Here is a 25,866-nt window from a genome sequence, read left to right as displayed (position 1 = left end):
TTGACTGTCTAAAGTGGGTAGAGGCGGAAGCGTTTTCCACACCATCTTCGCTGTTTCTCTGGCACTGGTGGCGTCACATATATTTAAGTACTAATACTAAGTGATGGCAAATCACTAATTAATTCTTAATTACTGATTAATCCCTGAATACAAATTAACTGCTAATTAATGACGCTTAAGCTTCGCTTAAGTCTCTCATGAGACACGAGCACGCTATCCACTCCGCCATGCCAGCTCGATGGTTCGGAATCAACAAAGGCGCGTCTAGTGAATACGGTGTCTTCACTCACTCTCATCCTCCTCCATTACCCTCCGGCGAGGTTTAGGTGTCCACCGACAAATGAGAGACAGATACATTTCCTTTCCTCAAAAACCAATTTACCGACGAGCGAGGCGTAGAACCTAATGGGCGATGGCGTTCTATGGACTCCTTGGCAGCGTTGCAAGACGCTGTCGCATTCCACTCTTAGGGGCGAAGCTTAACATCTTAACCACACATCAGTAACCACACTTTAGGTCAAAGAAGTGCCCTTCTGAATTTTGACGGGTGTCCACCGAGATATGTGAGACAGTTACTGCGTAATTTCCTTTCCTCAAATACAATTTTCATTTTCTTCATTACGGCTCCTCTTTATCTATCTTCTTTCACTTCCACCTCCCTTGCTCTACGGTGCGGTTCAGGTGTCCACCGAGATGACAGAGAATTACTGCGCCGTTTCCTTCCCTCAAAAAGCCTGGCGTTCGAAGGGCTAGGCATCGCGCCCAACGGGTGGTGGCGTTCCGTGGACTCCCTGGCAGCGCTACAACGCGCTGTCGCGTTCCACTCCTAAAGGCGAAGCTTAAGCCTCATTAATTAGCAGTTAATTTGTATTCAGGGATTAATCAGTAATTAAGAATTAATTAGTGATTTTCCATCACTTAGTAATTAGTACTCACATATATGTGACGCCACCAGTGCCAGAGAAACAGCGAAGGTGGTGTGGAAAACGCTTCCGCCTCTACCCACTTTAGACAGTCAAAGTTCCCCCTGAATTTTTTATGAGCATTAATATGGCTTATGGGTTGATGAAGCGCTTTCACATGGTTAGTTCTCGATGAGTGATGAAATAGTTCCTGGATGTATGCGTCTCTTGATATGTTCAAATTACCATGATAAAGTAAGAACAGAAATTTTAGTCTTGATGTTGTTCTACGCTGTGCCAAGCTTTGAAGACCTGCTTTGTGAAGTAGGTTAGATACGCTGGAATGTCTGGAAAAGTTTGAGTATACAAAGCGTACTGCTAAGTTTTGAATGCGTTCTAGTTTGCCTATAAAATATTGCTGGTATGGACTCCAAATAATGCCAGCATATTCTAAGGTTGGTCTCACCAGCGCTTTATATGCATTAAGTTTTACATTAGGAGGAGCGTTGCGTAATCTTCTTCTGGGGAAATATAGCTTTCCTTGGGCCTTACGACATATGTTTTTAACGTGCTGTTCCCAGATTAGATTGCTTGATAGTGTCACTCCTAGGTATTTTACATAATTAGTTTTCTCGATTGGGACATTGGCTATAATGTATGAAGAATCTAGTGGCTTTTTCTTGTTGCTAAAAATTATGCTTTTTCTTTTAGTAGAATTGAGTCTCATTCCCCATCGGCCCCGCCGCGGTGGCTCAGTGGTTACGGCGCTCGGCTGCTGACCCGAAAGACGCGGGTTCGATCCCGGCCGCGGCGGCTGAATTTCGATGAAGGCGAAATTCTAGAGGCCCGTGTACTGTGCGATGTCAGTGCACGTTAAAGATCCCCAGGTGGTCGAAATTCCCGCAGCCCTTCACTACGGCGTCCCTCATAGCCTGAGCTGCTTCGGGACGTTAAACCCCAAAAAACTAAACCAATGATTCTCCATTTAGTGCACCAAGACTGAATAGCCGATAGGGATTGATTTCGTTTACTTTGGTCTTCTATAGAACTATTACCTTATATACTACGCAAAGAAATATTCAAAAGAAATACTTTCCCGTGTTCCCCTGAACGGCACCTCTGGTCAGTTTTGACCTCATCATGAAAGTAACCATGGCTGCCAGCGGTTTTGTCTGACCGGCAAAATTTAGCCCCATTAAGTTACTTGCAAGGTTGAGAAAGGTGCTAAAAATTCGTTTAATGCTCTGTATTGGCACAGTTTTTTCTGCAGAATTTTTTTTTGAAAATATTAGCCTCTTAAAGAGAGGTAATAGGAACGTTAATGAAGGCATAAATTGTCTAATTCTGTTTATTAGCATCAATCTGGGCATTGTATACATAATTGTAAATTGTCGCCCATATGTCAGAAAACGTTCATTTTGCCACGGTATCGCAACCTGCTGCCAGGAGAAGTTTGTAATCAATTCCATGTACAAGAACCGCACTTGCATCAACAAGTCGTCGATTACAATCTGGGTAGAGGGAACTGGATGTTTGGATAGTGCGCGGTGAGGACCGCAATATTTACTACGCCTGCTTCTTTTTACTTTGGTTATGCACGGTTGTTACGTTGCAGCAATAACTTCTTTTGTTCTGTGACTGCGAAACTCTTCGTTTTGAGAATGAACCCTTCACCTGCGAAACCGCTTTGGTCTGGTCATCCTTGCTTTGTGTTCCTATCCGTGTGCGCTAAAATATTTCAGTGACAACTAGAAAGTCTCTAAAAGAACTTAAACAAACAAAATTGTGTGTGTACAGCGCACCGAGGCAATTTGTCGTCTGGTCATCGCAAGCGCCACTGTGCGCAGCATTTTATTGCCGTGTTTTCGAATGCAGTTCTTCTATTTTTTATTCTGTACTTGAAAACCGCACGAACAGGACAGGGAGAAAGAAGGAAAGGTACAACACGAGCACACTTTTAGAATGAGTACCTACCAACTCGCCCAGGCTTCTACTTAGGCGAATTCCACATTCGACAAAGCCTTTCCAAGCACAGTGGTTATTCTTGTTTCACTGGAAATCCGTGAGGTATGAATTTCGCGATGGAACTGGCGGTACAGAGACATAAACAAGCGTAGCGTTTTGCCGCACAGCCTGCTGGTGTAAGTACAACTTAACCCGGCCGTTGCGCCGACTAAGTTGCGAAGAAATGATGGACAGGCTAAGAACGTGATGGCTACCGAAAACCCAATATAAAGGGCTATGTATCGCGGACAACTTGCTGGTCTGCTTGCCTAGCCTCTTTATGCCCATGCACAGCAGCTAGCCAGAGAAAAATGTTTATTCTAGCGATGTTTTCAAAGTGATGAAATAAAGAAATGCTTAACAAGGTAACCCAGGACACACTAGAACACTCTCTTGTTCACCATCGAGCCCAGTCAGCTCAACGCTTCCTCCTCCCTGTGTTCCAGCTGTGCCACGTGAAGGACCAGTACAGGTCTACGCTGTTCAGCGTCGCTGCGTACAACCTGGAGTACGATGACACCGAAGGCGCCTGCGGAGGTGGCACGTACCCTGTGCTGGGAACAATACGTGAAGACATCGACTTCTTGAGCGAACCGTCCGAACCAAGTAGATATGCCCGGTGCTACATGGACACCGGCAGGAATTTAATTAGGCCTGAAGGCGCCCTTATTCGCGGATGGCAGGCGCAGTAAAATGGCGCACGCAATAAATCATGATAACGCCTGGATGTGACTGCAGGACTACTTGCTCAATTAAGTGGTTAGGGTGCCTTCCCTGCCACTTTTGGTTTACGGTTTATGGGGTTTAACGTGCCTAAGCGACTCAGGCTAAGGGGGACGCTACAGTGAAGGGCCCAGAAAAATCGACCGCCTGGAGTTCTTTAATGTGCACTGACATCGCAGCGTAAGAGTCTGGAAAGCGCTAACTAGCACGGAAAGGACACACAGAAACACACACCGTGCTTCGTCGTGTATTTATTATGTGTTCTGTACCTGGCAGTTAGCACTTTCCGAACACTTTTTATGAAACACCAACTAGCCGCCATAGTAACTCTTCTGATATCGCACACTACACGGGACTCCAGAATTTCTCCTCCATCGAAATTCTGCAACCACGGCCGGGATTGAACCCCTGTCTTTCGTGCCCGCAGCCCAGCGCCATATCCACTCAGCCACCGCGGCGGCACACTTAATTAAGTGGTGTTTCCTTTAATAGCAAAAGCTGACATCAGCAGCGATTTGCTAGTAATATTCGGCAGAAAGCGCCATCAGAATTTAGCGAGTATTGTGGCAATTACTTCACAGTGTTAGTGACATTCAGGGCTGGTTATAGTTAGAAACATCTGGCGTACTCGCTTTGTATATACCTATCCAATGCATGTGAAGTTCCATGGGCGGTGGCTTGTCTGCCCCAGCGCGTTTTCTTATCCGTCGTTCGAAGCCACTGATCAAACCTGGGTGCGGTTTGGTTGATCTGTATCTGATAGGCAACAAGTACAGGTTGTTGATGTTATTAAGGGCAATTGTCAACAAGATCAAAATCTGTTCAACAGAACGAGATACTAATTGATAAGGTAATGCTGTTGGAAGGACGCTCAATCTGAATTCTTTTTTTCAAAGTTCTTCATATTGTACCACCTTCTCTACATCATTAGTTTTTCTCTCGCTGAAGAGATGATTGATGTACCCAGTAGTATTGTCGTTATTAGAAAGCCCATCGCGATGAATAATGCCGAAATACGTATGAGCGTCCCTGGTAAATAAAGTTGAGCACTGTAGACGAAGGAGCAGATGACCACATGGGCTTAGTATTTAATTGGAATACTAAACCCACATACCAATTATAAAGTTGATAAAGTTATAACATCGCGCTTTAAAACAACAAACGTGCGATAAACTGGACATATGACTGTTATCGTTCGAACTGTAAACGCTTTATCGCAATAAAGATGTCATATCCTGTGCAAACCTTGCTATCACACCGGAAATTATTACAGCATCATGTTCTGAGGAGCATAGTGGTGCTAGAGATAGCCTTGCAGGCACGTTTCGTTCGAAGCTTTCAGTGAAGCAGTAATTGCGGTGATTGAAGAGGAAAGCCTAACAGTTATTAGGGAGAGCGCTTCCGGTATTTGTTGAAAGCAAATAAATGAAACTAGTCAGAACACTGCTGGGAAAAAAACGGCGCTGAGACGAGGGACAAAGAAAGAAGAAGACAATACGACCGGCGCTGACTATCAACTGAAAATGTATTAGAAACAACGCGCAATATATACTCCATCGACAACCAGGAGCGCATGGCAACACCAAAAGCCATAGTGATACATTAATCATCTGGATCAAGATACTTTAGTTCACAGTCATGAACTATTAGAGAGGGTGTGCTCAGGCACTAGTCAATGTTTTCGTGGATATGAAACGCTTCACTGATTTCCCATGTTAGTTTATCTTTGTGTCTTTACAGGATCCTAGTTTCATTAAAAAAAGGGGTACGTGATTTTTCAGAAATATCAGGTTCGTGATTCCGGGGACAGTTCCTGTAATGGAAGGTCAAATTTGACGACGGAGCCCCTTTCAAAGAAGTGTAGTGGTCACTGAGGCGGGTTTCAAGCACTTAACTCTTTAACCTATATAGGTCTTCGCGCAAATGAACGGCACTTCACACACAACCCCTCTAGCATAAGGAACAAACCTCAGGTCATGCTTAAACTGGCAATCTTTTTTGTTTTTGTTCGTTTATTTTCCTCCTCCCTGGCCCTTCTATCTTCAATGGCACACAAATAGAATCGTGTACAGACACAGATAAACTAACAAGAGAAATCAGTGAAGCGTTCCATATAAAAAAAAATGGCTGAGGCTTAACTTGGTTAAGCCTGGAGAATGCGAAGCATCATCGTGCCGCGTAATTTGGAGGCGCACAACCACAGCGACGGCGCGAGGTGGGCCCCCGTTTCTCCACTGTCGTGACGTCATCGTGTCACGTAGTGTGACGTCATGTATCACGTGATTTGGAGGCGCACAACCACAGCGACGGCGCGAGGTGGGCCCCCGTTTCTCTACTGTCGTGACGTCATCGTGTCACGTGGTATGACGTCATGTATCACGTGATTTGGGGGCGCATAACCACGGTGAAGGGCTGAAGTGGTAGCTAAAGTAGTATGCTTCGCATAAAAACATTAACTCATGCGTGACCCTATTGAAAATATTGAGCGTGAATTCTGCGTGCCTATCTTTGCGTGTTTATTGCCACGCAAAATGCGACGATTGAACGAGGTCGCAGAACGCGAGACATATTTCACATTATTTGCGCAAGCTGAGCAAGCTCGCAAACGCGAGACATCTCTTACATAAGTGCGCAAGCCGCGTAAGGCTCGTACAGCAGGAGACATCCTCGCGTAATATGCGCAAGCCGGCTGAGGCTTCCAGAATGTCCGAGAGCCAAGGGTGAGTCCCAGAATGTTCAAGAGCCGAGTCTGGCTCACAGAGCACTAGACAGTGTCTAATGGAGTTACCATCATGATGCCGATAATACCTTGCATGGCTGCAAGGCTCCTACATCACTGCTCAACACGGTACGCTAATGTACTGCATTAAGGCCTCCTCATCTGTCTGTCACTGCCTCATTCAGCATGCATGTTGTGAGATAACAAGCTTTGCAGAAACGGTGCTTCGTGGGATGGTTCTCATGTGTGTAGCATGCTTGCAAAAGGACATAGATAAGGTCACCTTAACTGGCTTTATTAATGCCACATCCCTCATGATGGGTGCCACACAGTGGCTAAACAATTTCTTCAGTTTCTCCAAGTCCAGCAGGTTGGCGTCTTGATACAGGTTCTCACTATGCAGCACCTGCAAAAAGGTAGGAGTATATGCAAAAAAATTCAGTTAATCTGTTTTCTGGAAATTCGAGAAAAGGGCACAAGTACTTCTTCCATTAATGAACTAATGATGATTTCGAAAAGTTTCATTCAGGTTTGAAATACAGACACTGGAAAACCCGACTCAAGCACGCAGACTGCTCAGCATCAAACCTGCACAAAATCTAATAACCGTGTCACACAGGCATTTTGAAGGCTTTCAAATGGCTATTAACTCAGTGGCACTTGAATACAGCTAAATGGGCATTTCCAATAGCCACTGAGTCCCTAGAACAGTGTGGACATCTATTAAGATTTTGAAGGCTTTTCAGTGGTAGAAATTTGCACTCAGACATGGAGCACTCGCAACTATACACGAAGGAATAAAATCAAAGCAATTTAATCGCTCAAAGAATACTCAACATGAAATGTACAACTTATTTCACTAAAAAAAAAGAAGCCTAGCCACAAAACACTGCAGCAAGCATATTATTACTGTTGCCAATAGCACAAAAACAATGAATACCACCTTTTCAAAACTGTGTGAGCGCTACAACAGCTTCCCAGCAAAATTATCAACTGTGACAGTGGCGCCACAGCAGCTTGGTGCGAGATGATGAAATATCTCTACGGCGATCAAGTATTCTGTGTAGCAGTGGCATAACTCCCGAGTTGAAGTGCAAATCTCGAAGCTCAATCTCCCACCTCAACTGTTATCTTTAAATACATATTTAAATTCATTGGAGCGTGCTGCAGAAGTAGGTGGTCAGTTCATTCGAGAGGATACCTGCAAGCTATCTCAGGAAACGAAAGATCTGATGAAGAAACGCCAAAGCATGAGGACGTCTAACTTCAGAGATAGAATAGAACTAGGAGAGCTATCGAAGTTATTTATAAGTGCAAGGTAGCCAACATAAGAAAGTTTAACATGGAGAAAACCTAGCATGCTCTAAAGCATGGAGGTAGCCTAAAATCAGTGAAGAGAAAACTAATCACAGATAAAAACCAGATGTATGCGCTAAAAGACAAAGAGGGCAATGTCATAAGCAATATGGATAAGATAGTTAAAGTAGCCGAAGAGTTCTGCACAAATCTCTACAGTAGTGAATGTAATCAGAACGTTACGGAGAGAGGCAGTAGAGCATAGCAATGGGACATCCCGCCAGTAACGAGGGAGGAAGTAAAGAAAGCCTCAGGAGCAATGCAAAGGGGCAAAGCAGCTGGTGAGGATCAGGTAACAGCAGATTTGTTGAAGGACGGAGGAGAGATTGTGCTAGAGAAACTAGCCACCCTGTACACGCTTGCCTCGTGACCACGAGCGTATCAGGAGCTTGGAAGAATGCGAACATTATTTTAATTCATAAGAAAGAAGATGTCAAGGACTTGAAGATTTACAGACCGATCAGCTTACTATCGATTGCCTACAAGGTATTTACTAAGGTAATCACTAATAGAGTCAGGACAACCTTCGAATTCAATCAACCAAATGATCAGGCAGGCTTTCGTAAAAGATACTCAACAAGAGACCACATTCATGCAATCAATCAGGTGATAGAGAAATGAGCAGAATATAACCAACCCCAATATATAGCCTCCATTGACTACCAGACAGCAATTGACTCGGTGGAACCACAGCTGCCATGCAGGCATTGTGGAATCAGGGTGTAGAAGAGTGTTATGTGAAAATATTGGAAGATATTTATAACGACTGCACAGCTACCATAGTTCTCCATAAGGTCAGCAATAAAATTCTTCTATATTCCGAGTTTTCTAACACCACCATCATTTTTTGGCACCGTGACCATATCATACAAGAATGTGAGACCTACTGCATACCTAAAGAAAAAATGTGTGTAAGCCAAGCATCAGCCGTTGTATGCAATAAGAAGTCTAAGTGAAAAAGATTCGATGTAAATTAGAGAAAGCCTTGCCATTTTTGTACTTCTGCTTCTATGACTGCTTGCTGGATTTTTTTCTTTAGTTGGAAGCATTCTTCCATCCCTTATCTCTATACACTATTCCTCTGCCAAATGACTGAGTAACCCAAATAGCAATTCCTAAGTAGGGAGGGGGCCTTCCACAGTGACCACACAGGGGCCTTCAAGTTCTTGCAGCAATCAAAACATCCCTTTGTAACACTGGCCTTGAATGCACCACTATACTTTTGTGGCAGGCCAAATACTTATACAATTTATGTTTTAAAACCACACAGAAATCCACAACTGCCATTATGAAAACAACCTAGTAATGTAATCATAAGCGTACCTGGCCAGCATGATCAGCATGGAAAGGCGCACAGCTTGTGAGCAGCTCCTAAAATGAAAGCAAATTCACATGATTAATTGCAATTTCCACAGAGACATTCTTGAAAAATCATGTTTTTGCACCACTCAGCCTCAAGCCTGCCTTATTGCTCCTGCAGCAAGGAGGCAAATCTGAGCACAGCTTGGGGTGAGCTGGTGGTATCACATTACGCACCTGACACTACGTGCATCAATCCATTTGTATGATAGAATTTCAGAATGGCGAAAAGACACACACACAGGAAAAAATGGTGCGTGGATGAGATTAAGAAGTTTGTGGGGACACAGTGGCCGCAAGTGGCAAAGGACAGGGTTAATTGGAGAGACATGGGAGAGGCTTTGCCCTGCAGTGGGTGTAGTCAGGCTGCTGCTGCTGCTGCTGCTGCTGCTGATGATGATGATGACAGCCTGAGCACACCTACAAAGTAAAACTGTGATCTCGACCCAGCAGCACTTTACTGTGTTGAAAGAGAACAGGTACAATTGAATTACTGCATTACCTTGTTGTTATCATTAAAAAGTACAGGGCTCTAAGGACTTCCTAATTTACATCGAAACGAATGGGTTACAGTGAACTTTCACGGATTACACTAACAGGCACTGAAAATCCAACACAGCTGCCCAAGAGAATATTAGGCAGCCGCGCTAGCCTTCTTTTGCACTATGCTACCTGATACCAGATTAAAATTCCAGAGCAATTTACTCATACTCTAGCACTGGGATACCTTATGTCCCAGACTGATGCAGCTGTCTTACTAAAGGCAGAGAAGCTTTCAGTGTGGGTCATGTGTGCTGTGGCGTGAACACATGCACAGCATCGCCTGCTACCATTCAAGTCCTCTGTGTACACAAATGCAGGTGCAATAGAAAACCCACATCCCAAATTTGGCTAGTCTGGTCGGCCAAGCATGGGCCAGCTGATAGCACGAAGCAGCAGGTGCGACACATACCATCATCATCAGCCTGACTAGGCCCACTGCAGGGCAAAGGACTCACCCATGTCTCCACATTAACCCTGTCCTTTGCTAGGTGTGGCCACCATATCCCCGCAAACTTCTTAATCTCATCCGCCCATCTAACTTTCTGCCGCCCCCTGCTACGCTTGACTTCTCTTGGAATCCACTCCATTACCCTTAAGGACCAGCGGTTATGTTGCCTTCCCATTACAAGCCCCGCCCAGGCCCTTTTCTTCCTCTTAATTTCAAGTAGCATGTCATTAACCCGCGTTTGTTCCCTCACCCACTCCGCCCCCTTTTGGTCTCTTAATGTTAGACTTATCATTTTTCTTTCCATAGCTCACTTTGCTGTCCTTATCGTTTGGCACGTGTTTTTTTCTTTGTAATAAGGCATAAAGTATTATACACGGATTACCACATGGCATCCTCCTATGACCGCTAAATAATTTATAATCAAATTTCTTTCTCCTGCTGTATTTGTTTCGGTTTCAACAGCTGAATGATGGCTGTGACGTCAAAGCGAGGTTATTGGTCACGTGAGGCATGAAAAACTGCAATACAATTGGTACTTCTGGCTCTTAAGGAATGCTGGCGTCAGCGCTGTAGCGAATTAAAATGATGAAGCAGCGATTATAAGTGCAGTTTTCCCACGCCTCACGTGACCTATACCTCTCTTTGATGTCATAGCCATAGTCAAATTGTTCACCGAAACAGGATGGCAGAAAAAATTGATTATAAATTATTTAGCGGTCTCACGCGAATACCAGATGGTGATTCATGCATAGTAGTGTCTTCCGCACCATTATAGAGAAGAAAACATGCCACCAAGATTAGGTGTATATACTCTTTTAAGCTGAACTCTCTTCATTAGCCTCCAAGTTTCTGTCCCAAAAGTGAGAAACATGCAGGCTAAAGAAAAGATTTCAGCTTAAGTACCAAAGTGGCTCTAATCACACGATGAAGCGGAAAAACTCTCGACACTTGAACAGAGAACAAATAGGAATTCCAACAAAATTTTAGATTCTTGTAAGGCTATCAAGCATTTCTGAATATTGTAAACTGCACTTTCACACATACAGTATGCATGTATGCCAAGCTCACATTCAGTAGCTCTGTTTACCGGCAGTAATTATCACGGTCTGAGCTCAGTTACAGATTTAAAACCAGCCAAAAGATGCAACACAGGAAAAGATAAGAAAACAGGTTGGACTATCAATTGAATTTTTTGTAAAGGAAAAGAAGGCTCGCATGAAGATGCGCCACACATGACCCACACCAGGGAAAGGCAGGACAACAAATAACTGTCACTGATATATAAGCACGTCATCTAAAAGAGAAAAATTCTTTCCGTTGAAGATTGACTAATGGCTTCGCTACTCATATAGCCGTTGCCTTGGAGATATGCATCAAATACCTTACAGATTTGTTTACCACTTCTATACACCACTGAAGTGTCACAGAAATCAGGCGTACACTCTGATGGGTCATCTTATGATTTACACTCACGACATTGGCACTGTAGTGCCAGATTAGAAGCTGCCTTCCCCCTAACAAATTAGTGCTCACTCAGGAACACATTAAAGACACCTGCACATATCCCTGAAGTAGTTTCTTGCACAAGCTAGCGGAATGTGATAAACCACTTCCTGCAAGTCCTGAACCTAGTTTTATGGGATACCATACTGCTATCCCGGTTTTAACAGCAGCGCAAAGGCCATCAACACAATGATTGGCGCAAAAATTACATTTAAAAATTTTCCCGCCACTCGATTTGAACTCATGAAGTCTACACAAAGGACTCCATGATAACCGTTCTGAGGTGAATGGCAGTTCAGCCTAGCCTCTGGAATCTGTGCCAAAAAAAAACGGAGTCAGCGCATCGCAATTTACTTCCGGAATCAGCCGGTGCTGATGAAAATTGTATGTTTTGCTTTCTCTGGCTTATAAAGCTCCACTTTCAGAAAAAGTGTCGTCTTTGTGGTTAGGATGCGGAACTTCATCATCACAGGTCAACTTCAGCTTGCCATCAGTGTCCCTTTAATGCCTCAAAGTTGAACAATAGCTCCATTCATAGAGGAGGGCTGTGCATAAATTTCGACCACCAAAGATTCTTTAACATGCACTGACATTGCATAACACACGAGCAAATATGCATTTCGCCTTGTCGAAACGAAGCCACCACAATTCAATCTCGCGTCTTTGGGCTCAGTAGCCGAACACCAATGCAGTAGGCCACAGCAGCAGGTGAAAAACAAAAGAGAGCCCTTAATAGGCAATCTAACTTGCCAAAATCAACATAACGAGGGGTCACACAAGTAGCAGTGGACTAGGAAAATAAAAGCTACTTGTGTCGGAAGATGTCTTCAGTGCTTACCTCAAAAGCCTGCTTGCTTGCTGGGCATCCTAGCACCAAGTGAAAGGCTGGCACAGCCATACTGGAGAGCTTGGAAGAGGCATTGCTGGTAAAGCTATGTGGAGATTGCTGCAAGGTAAAAAGACACATTTAACAGCAGCACAGTGCAAAAAATGGACTAGAATCAAGCATGTAAGGCAAAATGCAAGGCACAAAAAGGAGCCGGTCGCAGAATGGAACACAACTGTTTAACCACATTTCGAAGTGGGCCAGGCAACAAGAAATTCATAACCACGGCAGTCATTTACAAGCTAGCCTCAGACCAGACATCACTTGCATATCGATATCCAGCATCGTTTCTACAATACATGCCACCATTCAAAAGAACAGACCACAGCAGAACGATATTTTCAGTAGAAGGCTGGTTTGCTTCAAATTCTGCATGCGTCCCTCAATTTGAAATCTGGCATGATTAGCACTGATTTCACATTCTCACAGGTATGATGAATTAATAGTGCCAATTGCAGAAAAACCACACTTTTTCCTTTAACATCAAATAAGGTATTGGAGAGGTACCTCAGCATATTTAAGTCAAAGTCAGATTTATTTGCGCCATTGGTTATAATCATGAAACAATCAAGTTTATTCTTCGTACATAGTAAAGGCTCAATTACCCTTAAATTTCACTGCAACTTCGGGATTTAGGGCAAATGGAGCTAGGGCACCTGTGTGCATTTTGCAGTTGTTTGTACCATTTCAGCTCCGAGCCAAAGTATGAAAAAGGGAATGCCAAAATAGAGGCGGAAAACTTCAGAGCAATTTGTTTTTATCTCACCGTTCTGCTATTCAAGGCTCGACTACACTGGCTCGGCTATAAGTACGAACGCAGCTGGATCATATGCAGCTTCGTACCTTAAATACACAATTTATAAAAGTACAAGTGAAATACAAGTGAAAGAGGAGGAAGCTCAATCCTAACGCATACAGCTGAATCGCAGTCTACGTAGTTAAACTGCTCGAGCGCTGTTACTTCAATTACAGCGTAACATGCGGCGAGAATGTAAAGCCCGGGCCGAAGATCTATTGGTGGGCACATATTCCATTCTCGGCGAGAGATGAATGGCAGTAGGGCGGCAGTACGGCGCCGATATCGTGCACCCCGCGATCGGATCAGCTGTGCATATTTGCATGGCATACTGACCATGACCGTGTGACCACTGACACTACACGCGCATTCATGCCCGTGTGCCGCCAGCAAACAACCTTTCAGCGCTGCGTGCTGCCGCGATAGGCACTGCGTCTTCGCGTCTCTGTACTAGCTGTGTTGACGTGGCCAGTTGTGCGCAAAGGCTTTGAAATAATGAACAGGTTCGAAGAAAATTAACTTACCCCCAAGATGCGAGATGTCACCCGGGTAGTGGTCTCCCACCAGCTGCTCCGCCATGGAGGAAATGAGCCCCACCGTCAGCATAGCGTTTCCAGTGAAGGCGCGCAAAGGACGACGCGCTATCCGTCGAGCCAGCTGACGCACGCTATAAACACAGGTTTACTCAGCACCTTACCACGTTTTCGTACATCGCACCAGCGAATTTCACTGCTGTCGGCACATCACATATCGGAAGAGTGACAAATGCGCATGCCAGCGACGGTTCATGCCCTCGGCACCACAAAGGACCACGACAAACGTAGTAACGCTGACCGCCATGCTGTCCCTCCCCAGACGCTGCGTTCGTTGGCTAGCGCTTCGGCCAGTTCCGGCTTCCTTCGGCCCGTTTAGAAAGGCATCGCCTCCAGGCATTCCTCCAGGTCGTCTCTTTCGGGCTCTATGCTTTTGGGCAGTGCGATAGCAAAGGACTAAAACCAAATGAAACTTTCGTTACAAAAATAATTAAGTTCTTGTGCACATATTAGCATTAAAAACTTGAGAAATTTGTGACGCATGGACGCATTAATATGCGTGTCGGTACATTCGTGCGTGCGTGCGTGCGTGCGTGAGTGGGCATGGTCTAGCGCGTCAAATCCAAAGCCTATCCGACATGCTGCATGGTTTCTGAGATCACCGCCGTGAGCTTCGCTTGTTTTCTTGTGCTGCTGCTGGGCGGTCTTGCGCGCCGCTGTTACTGTGCTGGAATCGCAAAAGAAGAAGGATTACCGGTGTGTGCTGCCGGTGGGCGCGCTCTCATCCAAGAGTGGTAGTTAAGCGATCCGTCGGGGCATATGTGTTATGGATGTCTGGTCGACAACGATAATGAGGTCAGCAGTGCGGTGCCGTCGTTTGATGAGTCGAACCTTTCGGCCTATTGCACTGCTAACTTCGTTGCAAAAATGCCTGGCTCATAAGCAGCGACAGTGGCCATTGTTTCTGTGGTGTGTTTCGATTACAAGACGGCGCCCTTCTACAGTGTGGCTTCCTTGGAAACTTAGTCGGCGGTGTGCCTGCAACGCCTGTCGCTGTCAGCTCAAACTGCCCGCCTGCGAGCGCTGCCTTCTTTTGCGATGTGAACGGTGACGGGACACTTACTGCCTGTGGCCGGAGCTTATAGCAAAAGCGAAGAGTGTTTTCTGTGAAGGTTTGACGAAGTGCGTGTGTCAGTCTGGACCCTTAGCAAGTCATACGAGATGCGACATGCAAAAGTGGTCCACCAGTCGCTTCAGCAGAAAGGAGTGCGGATGTTTTTTACGTTACTTCAATCGAGAACTGCCCATGCAAATATTTCAACTCGTCTCTTGCCTAAACAGCATAGTAAAGAAGCTAAAGCAACAAAACTGCTGTTTCCATGCTGTATATTGATTCCGCACTCGTGCTAGAGGTGGGAAATATGTAGCAGTTATTGGCGGAGTTACAGCCTATGAAGCACGTGCAGCTTCATGTAATTGCAGGTTAGGATATGCGCCTTACATGGTATTGACTTTGTAACCAGACATAGCCATCTGTCAACTAAAAGAAATTTTCTTGCTATAGGATTCTGCAGCATTATGTATGCTTCTGGACACTGAATACCGGGTGCGTCACCTCTTTTGAAAGCACTCAGATTTGTGTACTTATCAGTATGTTTGAGATGAGAAAATTTTATCAGCTTCTTTTCTTTATTTTATAATTAGCTACACAGCATGTCGCAAAAAAAAATGTTTTAAGGAAAAGTATTTCAGTTTAGAGTAGAACAGTTCAACAAAGTTGTTTTGGGCATTCTGGTGACTTCAAGATGGTATCTGATGGTTGCATACAGACACGCAAGTCAAACCTCAAAGGGCATCAAACTTAACAGTACCGCTGAGCTTATCCTTTCGTGCTTTTTATGTGTGTGTAGATCACCTGGGGAAGTTCAGTATTGTATGTTGGATTTCATAGTTCTGCTACAACTTTTATCTTCCTTTCTACACATGAAACATGACTGAACTTGCTTACATTCCCCAAGCAAATACCTGACGCCTTACAAGCGTTCCTTACTGTGCACAGTTGTCCCAGTGCATTATATCCACTCATGTGCAGCACACTGTTGTGTTGCTCTTGGTCTCCGAATGTGACTCTCAGCAATATGATGGAATCATAGTCCATCCAGATGGTCTTTGTGGTAGTGCAAATTTCAAAACAGATTGAAGAAGAATGAAGAGTGTGATACTTCGTCATGCATCATGCAATGCTGGTGCTAATCAGGCAACATGTGTGATATATATACTTCGCACATTTGAGATTCATTGGATTTGTTCTGGAGCCATACTGGGAATTAATTAATCGATCTGTGATTTGTCACTGAAATTGAGAGAGGGCACTAATTTCTGAACTTTTGACACCAACTGTGAATACAAAACTGTCTTTTCGTGTAGGCTTACATGGCCTTTTTACGTGTATGTAAATTTATGCTAATGACTTTGGAAATTGTTTTGGAAATGGTTTTGGAAATTGCCTCGTAACATTCCTGTTACAGCTCACAATTCGCTTTCTGCACGTCATGTTTGATTGAACCTGATTATATCCCCAAGCTTGTTTCTGCACCTAACAAACACTGTTGCCCTTTCAGAGTTATTCCATTGATTGACTCCTTTCGAGTGCAAGCAACAAATGGTTGTGTTGCTTCTGATTTCGAAATATGGCTGTCTGCATGACGGGCAACAACATAAGTGCTCTGGATGGCTTTCATCATGCATCTATAAGATATCTGTAACTTTCAGAATTGGTTAAAGGAAGAACTGAAGGATGCTGTAAGAGTCATTAGCAGCTTGTTTTTTACATTATTTTACAATGAACTTGCAATGTTGACAAGTTCTTGCTCAGTGTGCATGTTGTCATGTACAGGTCCCTGCAGTATCGAAGGGAACCATTTTGCACTAAAAGATAATTTTTTGGTTATTTATTTGCTGAAGTTGAAAATGATTAATGGGTACTTACGCCAAGACGAAAATTATAAAACAGCAAAACGTGAGCTTATTGCTCATTATTGAGAAGTAATCATTAACTGAATGCTCGAACTTTGTTTGCTTTCACCCTAAATGGGCCTTTACAGTCTCGACAAGTTGCTACTAAGCAAGCAAACGCACACATGGCCACACGCAGCCTCACTGAGCTTGCTCAGTATGCACATAAGCACGCACAGCTTCGGCAAGCCCCTCTCAGCACGCAGATGTCCACGTACAGAGAGTTCTCCACGAGAGTCCACGATTTTTTACACGCAACGAGTGTGCGTGAACGTCTATCAGCTCACAGTACGCGCATATGTACACACAGGACGCACAGAATGCGTACAGGTAACGCACAATTTCTGCGCATTCGTGTGCAAAATGAACGTGATCGTACAAATATCACTGTTCTCGTGCAAACTCACGCAGAGTTTTTTCAATAGGGGAGCGCCCCCTCTGTAACAGTTCATCACTGTGAAATAAAGTATCTTGGTCCAGGTGATTGATGTATCACTATGGCTTTTCGTGTTGCCTTGCGCTCTTGGTTGTCGATGGAGTATACAAGGTGTCCCAGCTAACTTGGACCAAGATTTACTAAAAAAACTAAGCGTTGTTCAGAACTGAAATCGCGTGGATGCTGTTAGGGTTTATTTAAAGTTGGAGTACCATTTTTGGTCGCTCGTCATTTTTCAAAAATTAATTGAGATAAATAAATTAACTTTTTAAATATAGCTTGAAACGTTCAGGCGTCAATAGGAGAGCTGTGGAGCTCCACAAATATTGTCCAACCCGGGCACTTCGAACAAGATAGACTTAGCGTGGCCATATTTATTCGGGAGTAACGAAAGGCCGCGGAGTTTAAAAAATTATGGCTGAGGCTTAGCTAAGGTTAAGCCTAGTAAGATGCGAAGCATATTGGTGGCTAGGCTTGGTAATACATGGCTTTCCTTGGTTGCATACTTGGTCATTTTAATACAACCACTAGAAGCCTTCGTCGTGGGGGAAGACAACGGCATGGCTACAGCGGAACACCGACTAACCTCGAGACGCGCGTTGGGTGAGCGCCTGGATTGCCACGGAAGCCGCGTCTGCCTTCCGGTGGAGCGAGCGTTTCACCTACACCGAGTGTGAACGCGCGTTCGAAATGCGCGGGAATGCCGCTCGAGGACATTCCGGCGTCTGTGCGATGGCATCGTCACGACGACGTCACGGTGTCACGTGGCGTGACGCCTAGGGGTCCCACGGCGACGGCGCCAGGTGGAGGCCGCCTCTCTCATTCAATGTCACGTGGTGTGACGGCACGGTGTCACGAGGTGTGACGTCAGGGCGTCACGTGTGTGACGTCCTGGCGCACGTGGTGTGACGTCACGGTGTCACGTGGTGTGACGTCTAGGGGTCCCACGCCGACGGCGTGAGTGGTAGCTCTAGCAATATGCTTCGCATAAAAATACCACGTGACAGCGCGCTCCGTGCGCCCGGATGGGAGGGGATTACAGCGCTCTCACCCGTGCTTTGTAAAAACCATCACTCGCTTCGCGCCTTGAATGCTTCCCAATAGAAGGCTTCGCGTTGTGCTTGATTCAAAGATAAGCGCCAGTGGGTTCGGGTGGCAGTTGAAATAAAGAGCGGCTCCCGTTTCTGCGGCGATAATTGCGCTCTCACGTTAGCAGAATGCATGCGGAGGAACGATGACAATCTCATGAGATCGAATATGGGAGCAATATACCAACAAGCAAAGGCGCATATAACAAGCTTGATAACGTCGTGTGAATTACGCTGAAAAACGGAAGCCGCGCTTTCTTTTTTCCTTACCACATGGTAGGCAGCGTCGGAGGAAGGGAGCCATATCACTTCGCCTACCCAAACTGCAGTGCGACATCGCTCGTGACGCGACCGGTTGCCTGTAGGACGAGGGTGATAAGACGTCACGCTCTTCACTTCGCGCCGGGCGGGAGGGCTTTGGCGCGCGCTTATAAAAAATCAAAAATAAATCCATCCGCTGAAAAATATGCGAAGTGACGACTAGATTTCGGCGTAATCAGATTCCGAGAATCTATTTTCAGTGTTTTTGTTCAAATTTAAGATTTTGCTCTAGTATCCATTTAAACGAACGCTCCAATGGCCGTCAGGGTGATCAGTGGTTATTGCACTCGGCTGCTGACCCGAAACACGCGGGTTAGATCCTGGGCACGGCAGTTGCATTTCGGTGGAGACGGAATGCTAGAGGCCCGTGTGCTGTGCGTTGGAAGTGCACGTTAAAGAACCCAGGGGATCAAAATTTTCGGAGCCCATCACTGCGGCGTCCCTCACAGCCTGACTCGCTTTGGGACGCTAAACACCATAAACCAAGGCGAACAAAGGCTGGACTGCGTGGCTTGCGGTGAAGCCAGCACCATGAATCATTGGCCACTGGATAGGAGATTTCGCACGTTTTTGGCGGCTTAATATTGCTGGAGCGCTGTTGGATTCTACTTCTATTTCGCCTGTGTCTGACCAGCAAGTTTGGTTTAGTGTTTGGTTTAATAGGGTTTAACGTCCCAAAGCTACTCAGGCTATGATAGACGCCGTAGTGAAGGTGTCCGGAAATTTCGACCGCCTGGGATTCTTTAAAGTGCGCTGACATCGCACAGTACACGGGCCTCTGGAATTTCGCCTCCATCGAAATGCGGCCGCAGCGGCAGGGATCGAACCCGCGTCTTTCGGGCCAGCAGCCGAGCGCCGTAACCACTGAGCCACCGCGACGGGGCTGAACAGCAAGGAGAGTGCGCTCACTAGACGGGCGCGTTTCGGCGCGTCTAGCGTGTGGCGGTGTTCTCACGCGCGCACGAAAACATGGTGTAGTTTGCTCAACCCTGCACCTCGATAAGACGTGAGACAGCTTGCGCGCTTTTCTATTTTGCCTCAGAGCTGCAGCTTGAATGAAATAAAGACTAGGAAAAGCAAACCAAAGGTTGGTTCATGGTGTTCGTAAGATTAGCAAACAAATAAATCTGCTGGTTAGAGTTGCTCACGTTCTTCTTGATTTCTTCATTCCCTGACAGTGCTCATCACAGTGCTCTAGGAGGCTAATGGCCTGCTTCCCGGCTTGTCCTCGCCGGCCGGCAGATCATGGTTTCTCTCGTGCCGTGAAAAAAAGAGCAAAAAATTGACGATGATTGGGTTATTTCCTAATGTGAAATTGCAGCACAGCTCAACAGCTGTTTCAGCTTTTTGATAGATTGAGGCAAAGAATGCGAGCAAGACATGTATGTACAATTACAGAGAGCTTGTTATTTTTCACACATGTTCCTTTTTCATGAAACCCTCCACTAACAGTAAAGTTACACTTGACAGAGATTACAATAGAAAGAATTAACGCACTTGAGGCGCACTACCACAAAACACAGGCAAGCACACAAAACACAGTTTGTTCACTGAAGCTTAAACGGCGGCTCGGGCGGTCAACGCCTTTCTTATATTGGCTCGCTCCACGTCTGTCTGTTCTTCGCGCCAACGCAGGCGTGCACGTACACACAGTGCCGGCTGTGCAGTCTTCTTCTCCTTCTGGCGCTGGGCGCCCGTCCTCATTGGTCAAAGGCCGGGAGTGGCTTCGAGGAGCACCTGGAACTTTCTGTCGTGGCGCCGCCCCCGTTGCGCGAGTGAAGAGGTGGAAGGCGTCTCTTAGCGCACGCAAGGCTACGCCCGCTCCGTCAACATCCCGACCCGGACAGTCTCGCACCGCATCGGCGTGCGGTGGAGAGGGGGCACCCACACACTTAAGGCTAGTCACTCTCCAGGGATTTCTTCTCCCCCGTTTTACGAAGCGCCGGCGAGGGCCGTTCCCGCGGCACTGTTTCGTTTTGTTTGTTTTTTGCTAAGGAGGGGAGGAGTTTGCGCTTTTACTCTCCTCTGGTCACAACGGACAACGACGGTGGAGACGGCGACACCGCGAAACGCGGAAACAGGCTCCTAAGAGCGGCGCTCTAAAATAACAAGTTGTCTGTAATTGTACATACATGTCTTGCTCGAATTGTTGGCCTCAATCTATCGAAAAGCTGGAAAGCCTGATGTGCTGTGCTCGAATTTTGCATTAGAAAGTAACGTAATCGCCGGCAATTTTGTTTTTTGTTTCTTGCTAAGGAGGGGAAGAGGGTGCGCTTTTACACTCTCCTGGTTACAACAGACAACAACAACGGCGACGGCGACAAACGCAGAAATGGGCGCCTATGACCTGCGCTCTAAAAGAGCTGCGCCTTTACAGAGGAAGAATACCCACGAGCCCGTGTTTGTTCTGTTTTTCAGGTGAAAGCCTTTAATGCCTCTGTAGAGTGGTTTATTGGCACGTTGAAGTGCTGGCGACGAAGACCCGGGCGCAAGTCGTCTAGGAACCAGCGAGGCGAGAACCCGGCACACAAGCGGCAGTTCTCCAGCACGAGCCTTCCACTGGCGGCGCAAGCGCTTCGTCGTCGTTGGTGGCGGTGCTGAGTCACCTTCTTCATTCCACCTTATTGTTGTCGACAGAAGGTTGTCAGCAGATGTGTCACGCATTTTATGGGTGTCCACCGAGACCGTTACTGCTTAATTTCCCTTCCTCAAATACAACTTTTATTTTCTTCATTACGGCCCCTCTTTCTCTTTCTTCTTTCACTTCCACTTCCTCCTTTCCTGCACGGTGCGGGTCAGGTGTCCTTTACTGAGCCGTTTATTTTGCTCAAAAAGCGTTGCGTTCAAGGCAAAGCATTGCGCCCAACGGGTGGTGACAATCCGTGGTCTCCCTGGCAGCGCTACAACACGCTGTCGCGTTCCACTCTTACAGGCGAAGCTTAAGAGTCATTATTTAGCAGTTAATTAGTATGTACTCATTATTGCGTAATTAGCCACTAATTAGTACTTTTTATTATTTAGTAATTATTCATTATTTATGAGCGACGTAATCCAGTGGCGACGTCACCAGTGCCAAAGAGGCAGTCAAAGAGGTGCAGAAAACACTTTCGTCTCTGCGCACTTTAGACAGTAAAAGTGCCCCCTGAATTTTTCCCAATCTTTACTCCTTTTTAAACTGAAGCTTTGAGGCTGAGTTCGAAAGGCGTGCCATCTATCGCAAGCCCTTTCAGGCTGCCAATATACACAAACCGCTACGTCTTTCTGCGCATGCGGGGGACTACAGCCATGAGCGAAATCCTGGGAAAATGGACCGTCAAGAACATGCGCTCTCCCCGTTACTCAGATACAGGCGAAATGCAGGCCATATCAAACTCCGCTGCAGCTGTCGTCAGCGGCCGCAAAAACTGTCTCAGATCCAGCAGCGAACGCTTCACGGCTCGAGCGTCAGTTCAAGCTCCGCTCTCGAGAGTTCTTAATCCACAGTCGACGGCATATAATTTGCGAATATTACCTAACGGAAAGCTGTGCTGCAGTTTATGCGGGTTACCTAAAGAGGGTTTATGTTACTGCGGGAGTTACGAGATGATGATGATGATGAGAACTTTATAACAAGGGAGTTTTGGACACGTCGGTCCTTGGGCCCCCGCACGGCCCCACTGCACTCAAACGTTCATGTCCCGGAGGCTCATGACGCTGGCAGCCCGGCCGGTGGCGATGGTTTGCTTGGCCGGGTCCTCGGAGCGCAGTAGGGTCTCCCAAGCCTCCCAAGTGGTAAGGTGCTCCAGGCCCCGCGGGGGAGGATCCGCCGGGCAGAGGAAAAGAATATGGTCGAGGGTGGCTTTGGGGTGGTGGCAGAGGGTACAGGAAGGGTTCGTGTGGACTGGGTGATATCGCGAGCGTATATAAGGGGAGGGCAAAGTGCGTGTTTGGAGCCGCCTCCAAAGTGTCTGATGGTAATTGTCGAGGGAGGGATGAGGTGGGGGGTAGAGCCGACGCTCGGCTTTGTAGGCCTGCGTCATTCCACTGAATGAGTGCATGCGCTCCCGCGAGAACCCCAGGTCGGAGGCCGCCGGTGCCCGGTTGAGAGAAGCTCGGGCTAAAGCGTTGGCGGCCTCGTTTCCGGGATTCCCGGAGTGGGCAGGCACCCATATCAGCTCCACATGGCGGGGCGGGTGCGCGGCGAGGGAGTCCAGTATGCGAAATGCAGGGACGTGAACTCTCCCGCGAGCAAAATTTAGTATGGCAGTTTTGGAATCTGACAGTATATATCGCGCCTCCGTGCGGGTGATGGCCAGGGCAATGGCGGCCTCTTCGGAATCCTCCGAAGTGGCAGCAGGGGTTATGTGAAGTGTGGCAATGGGTTGGAGGGAGGGGTTCGTGATGGCGACAACCGCGTCCTCGCCCGTGCATGCGGCATCCACCCAAACGGCATACGGTTCCGTGCCATAGTATTTGTGGAGTGCCCGTGCGCGAGCTCTGCGGCGGGGTTCGTGGTAGGTGGGATGCATGTTTTTGGGGGGAGGTTTAATAAATAAATCGCGGTGAATGAGGCGGGGGACCTGGAGCTGTGTGGGATCGGTAACTGGTAGGCGTATACCAAGGGTGTGTAGGATGTGTCTCCCGGTGGTGGTTCTCGCGAGACGTATGTATTGTGTCTGAAGACATTGAAGACATGAAGACGAGAAGACATTGTTTCTTGCTTGGCTTGGCTGGTGTCAGCCCTAACGATAACTGTAATTGAACAAATACAAATTTTTGAAAAAAATTTAAGGAAACGGCGTTTTTAAGTCATAATGTGCTCGAATGTACACCCATTAAATGAGCGGAAAAGGAGATAGGGGCAAACGAGAAGGAATTTGGGCCACGCTGAGAGAGGGAATACTTCCCGTCACCGAATGCAACTAAATATCGAAAGAGAGTTTGGAGTTTTGCACAAGCACTTTTCGGAGCTAGCAGGCTTTGAAGGAAATTTTTAATGCTTAACTTGGTAAACTTTAGGAGCTTCCCTTTTGGCATTGTGAAAAATAGAAATATTTCAAACGAGTCACCTGCTAACGCAGGTCTACAGCCTATGTTCTTGCCACGAGAGACTTGAACGAAGACTCACTTATCTATGAGAATGTAGTTAGCGATAGATATTGAAAAAAACTTGCACTGGCTTAGCTCAGCTAGGCCAGGATATACGTAGCGAAAGCAGTTTCGTCTACTGACATTTCGGTAGCGACACGCCGTCGTGGTCATTCAGCAGCTTGGCGGGGCCTCTTCGCGAAATGCTGCTCTCATTCTTCGGGCATGTCGGCAGCACGCTTAGCCCTTCTCGCCTCGTTTTCACGCCGTCCGCCAGCCTTGTATTATGCGACGACTTGTGGATCGGAAGACTCAATTTCACGCAGCCTGTACAGCTGCCGTGACGAGCACGGCAGCTCTTCGTCTTCCATGGTGCGCGTGTGAGGAGCGAGCGCATCGCTTCCGGCTATTTCCCAGCTGCACGGTGCGACTCTGCGCGTGCAGAGTTCGGCGGAGCGGCTGCGGCTCCGTTGTTGCCATGGTACTGGTTTCCTTGGTAACGGCACATGCGCAGCAGGGGCCTTTGGCAGGCGCCTCGAAATGCGCTTCTGCCAGCCGAGTGTAGTTTTCACCACAATAGCACTTCTGTTCAGCAAACACGGACCTTGCGAAGTCACTGAGATGAACTGCAGAGCATGATGAATCAGCCAGAGAGGCAGAGCGGAACGGTTGGTCAAAAATTTAGTATGCAGAAAACCAATAAACGAAGTACTGGAAATGCCAAGCAAATACGTCTACTTGTGGCAGGTAGAGACCACAGATTCGATTCGCGAGAGCGAAATGACTGGAAGAGTAATTAAAGAGTGGAGTGCATTTCATGAATGGCAGTTTACCAATATCCTTCAAGCGAAAACTTCATAACAGCTGCATCTTACCGGTTTCAGAGGCACCCGGAAGGAAAGTTCTCCGGCTATCACATAAACGCGCTCATTGCCAAGGCAAGACCCATGTCCAGGTGTGCAGAAGAGGCGGGTTTTCAGGATTTCATGTGCACAATGAAGGTTGCTATGCGCTCTAGGGCAGATGCATGTCTCTACGAAGTAGAGGCTGGCTGTTTGCGAGTTATTGATGGTAATTATTGACTCGATGCTAATGCGCGCTACACAGGGAAAAATAGATGTGCACAAGGCTTGTGCAGGATGGTTATTCCCTGTGTTGAGGCCGACGAGAATCCGGCAGCAACAAGTCTCTTACCGACCAATCCTTCGTCATATGTCGGACGCTGCGACAGCATGAGATAACCGACTGACACTGGGACCCTGGGCAAGATAACCGCTGGTCCTTAAGGGTAACGGAGTGGATTCCAAGAGAAGGCAAGGGTAGCAGGGGGTGGAAAAAGTTAGATGGGCGGATGCGATTAACAAGTTTGGAGAGATACGGGCGGTTTTTGATAATGATAGCAGCGACGCATCATCGCTCATTCCTCGACATCATTAGATTGGCCAAACTCTCTTCATTCATATAATCTTCCTGTTATTTAAATAATCATTATATTCCTCTTTTGTGACCGGAGACAATAAATATCGCATTGAAAATTTCCTCTGTGGCGTTTATTGTTCTAGCGTAGTAGTTATCTTGGTTTCCTCAAAAGCCTAAAATAACAGCTGTGTCTTATCCTTGCTCTACTCTAGAGCAGTAGCGTGGAGGGAAAATAAACTAGCTCAACCGAAATGAGACGAACTAGAAAGTCAAATGACACTTGTTTCGTTAACAAAAACCAAGAGAGCTGAGTGGTCTCTGAAAAAACGCCACCTAATGACATCCTAGTCAAAATCAATCAGATTAACGGGACATGAACAGCGCACTTAATATGAAGGGAATAGGACCGACGGTCTTTTAGTATAATGGACTGGTTTGCAAGTGAAGCCAAGCATATCAGGGCGAGGCAGAAAGTCAGGTTGGCGGATTAGCTTAGCGAGTTTTCAGTGGTAAGGCGGTCGCAGCTAGCAAACGACAGGTTTATTGAAATCTGATGTCTTTGCCCTGTAGTGGCTGCAGCTTGGCTCCTGATAATGATGACGTAGTGCTGGTGTTATTAAACAATATGCAGATGAAATTTTCAAGAAATATTACACTACAAGGACATGACAAACTAATAAAATGCAACTGTAAAAATTAGGCGGTTGATTTAGTGGGCTTAGGCTAAAGGTGAAAGGGTGAGATAGCA

General features: G+C 46.4%; 1 protein-coding gene across 2 annotated transcripts; it reads right to left on the bottom strand.

Annotated features, from left to right (window-relative positions):
- Window positions 1-6,332: 6,332 nt before the first annotated feature.
- LOC149337281 (uncharacterized) lies at window positions 6,333-14,013 on the bottom strand. Of its 2 annotated transcripts, XM_089554854.1 has the most exons (4): window positions 13,764-14,013; window positions 12,396-12,503; window positions 9,028-9,075; window positions 6,333-6,754 (listed from the first exon to the last, which is right to left on the bottom strand). In XM_089554854.1, the coding sequence occupies exons 2-4, from the start codon at window positions 12,453-12,455 to the stop codon at window positions 6,530-6,532; spliced, it is 333 nt and encodes a 110-aa protein (XP_089410980.1). In that variant the 5' UTR covers window positions 12,456-12,503; window positions 13,764-14,013; the 3' UTR covers window positions 6,333-6,529. The 2 variants fall into 2 exon arrangements, with proteins under 2 accessions (XP_089410980.1, XP_089410979.1); XM_089554853.1 differs by lacking the exon at window positions 13,764-14,013 and having other exon boundaries at window positions 12,396-12,656.
- Window positions 14,014-25,866: the final 11,853 nt, after the last annotated feature.

Source organism: Amblyomma mixtum, chromosome 7 (genome assembly GCF_055824585.1).
Source record: "Amblyomma mixtum isolate Tamu chromosome 7, ASM5582458v1, whole genome shotgun sequence".
Lineage (NCBI taxonomy): Eukaryota > Metazoa > Arthropoda > Arachnida > Ixodida > Ixodidae > Amblyomma > Amblyomma mixtum.
The sequence above is the reverse complement of the archived record's forward strand: the minus strand, read 5'-3'. Positions and strand labels throughout refer to the sequence as shown.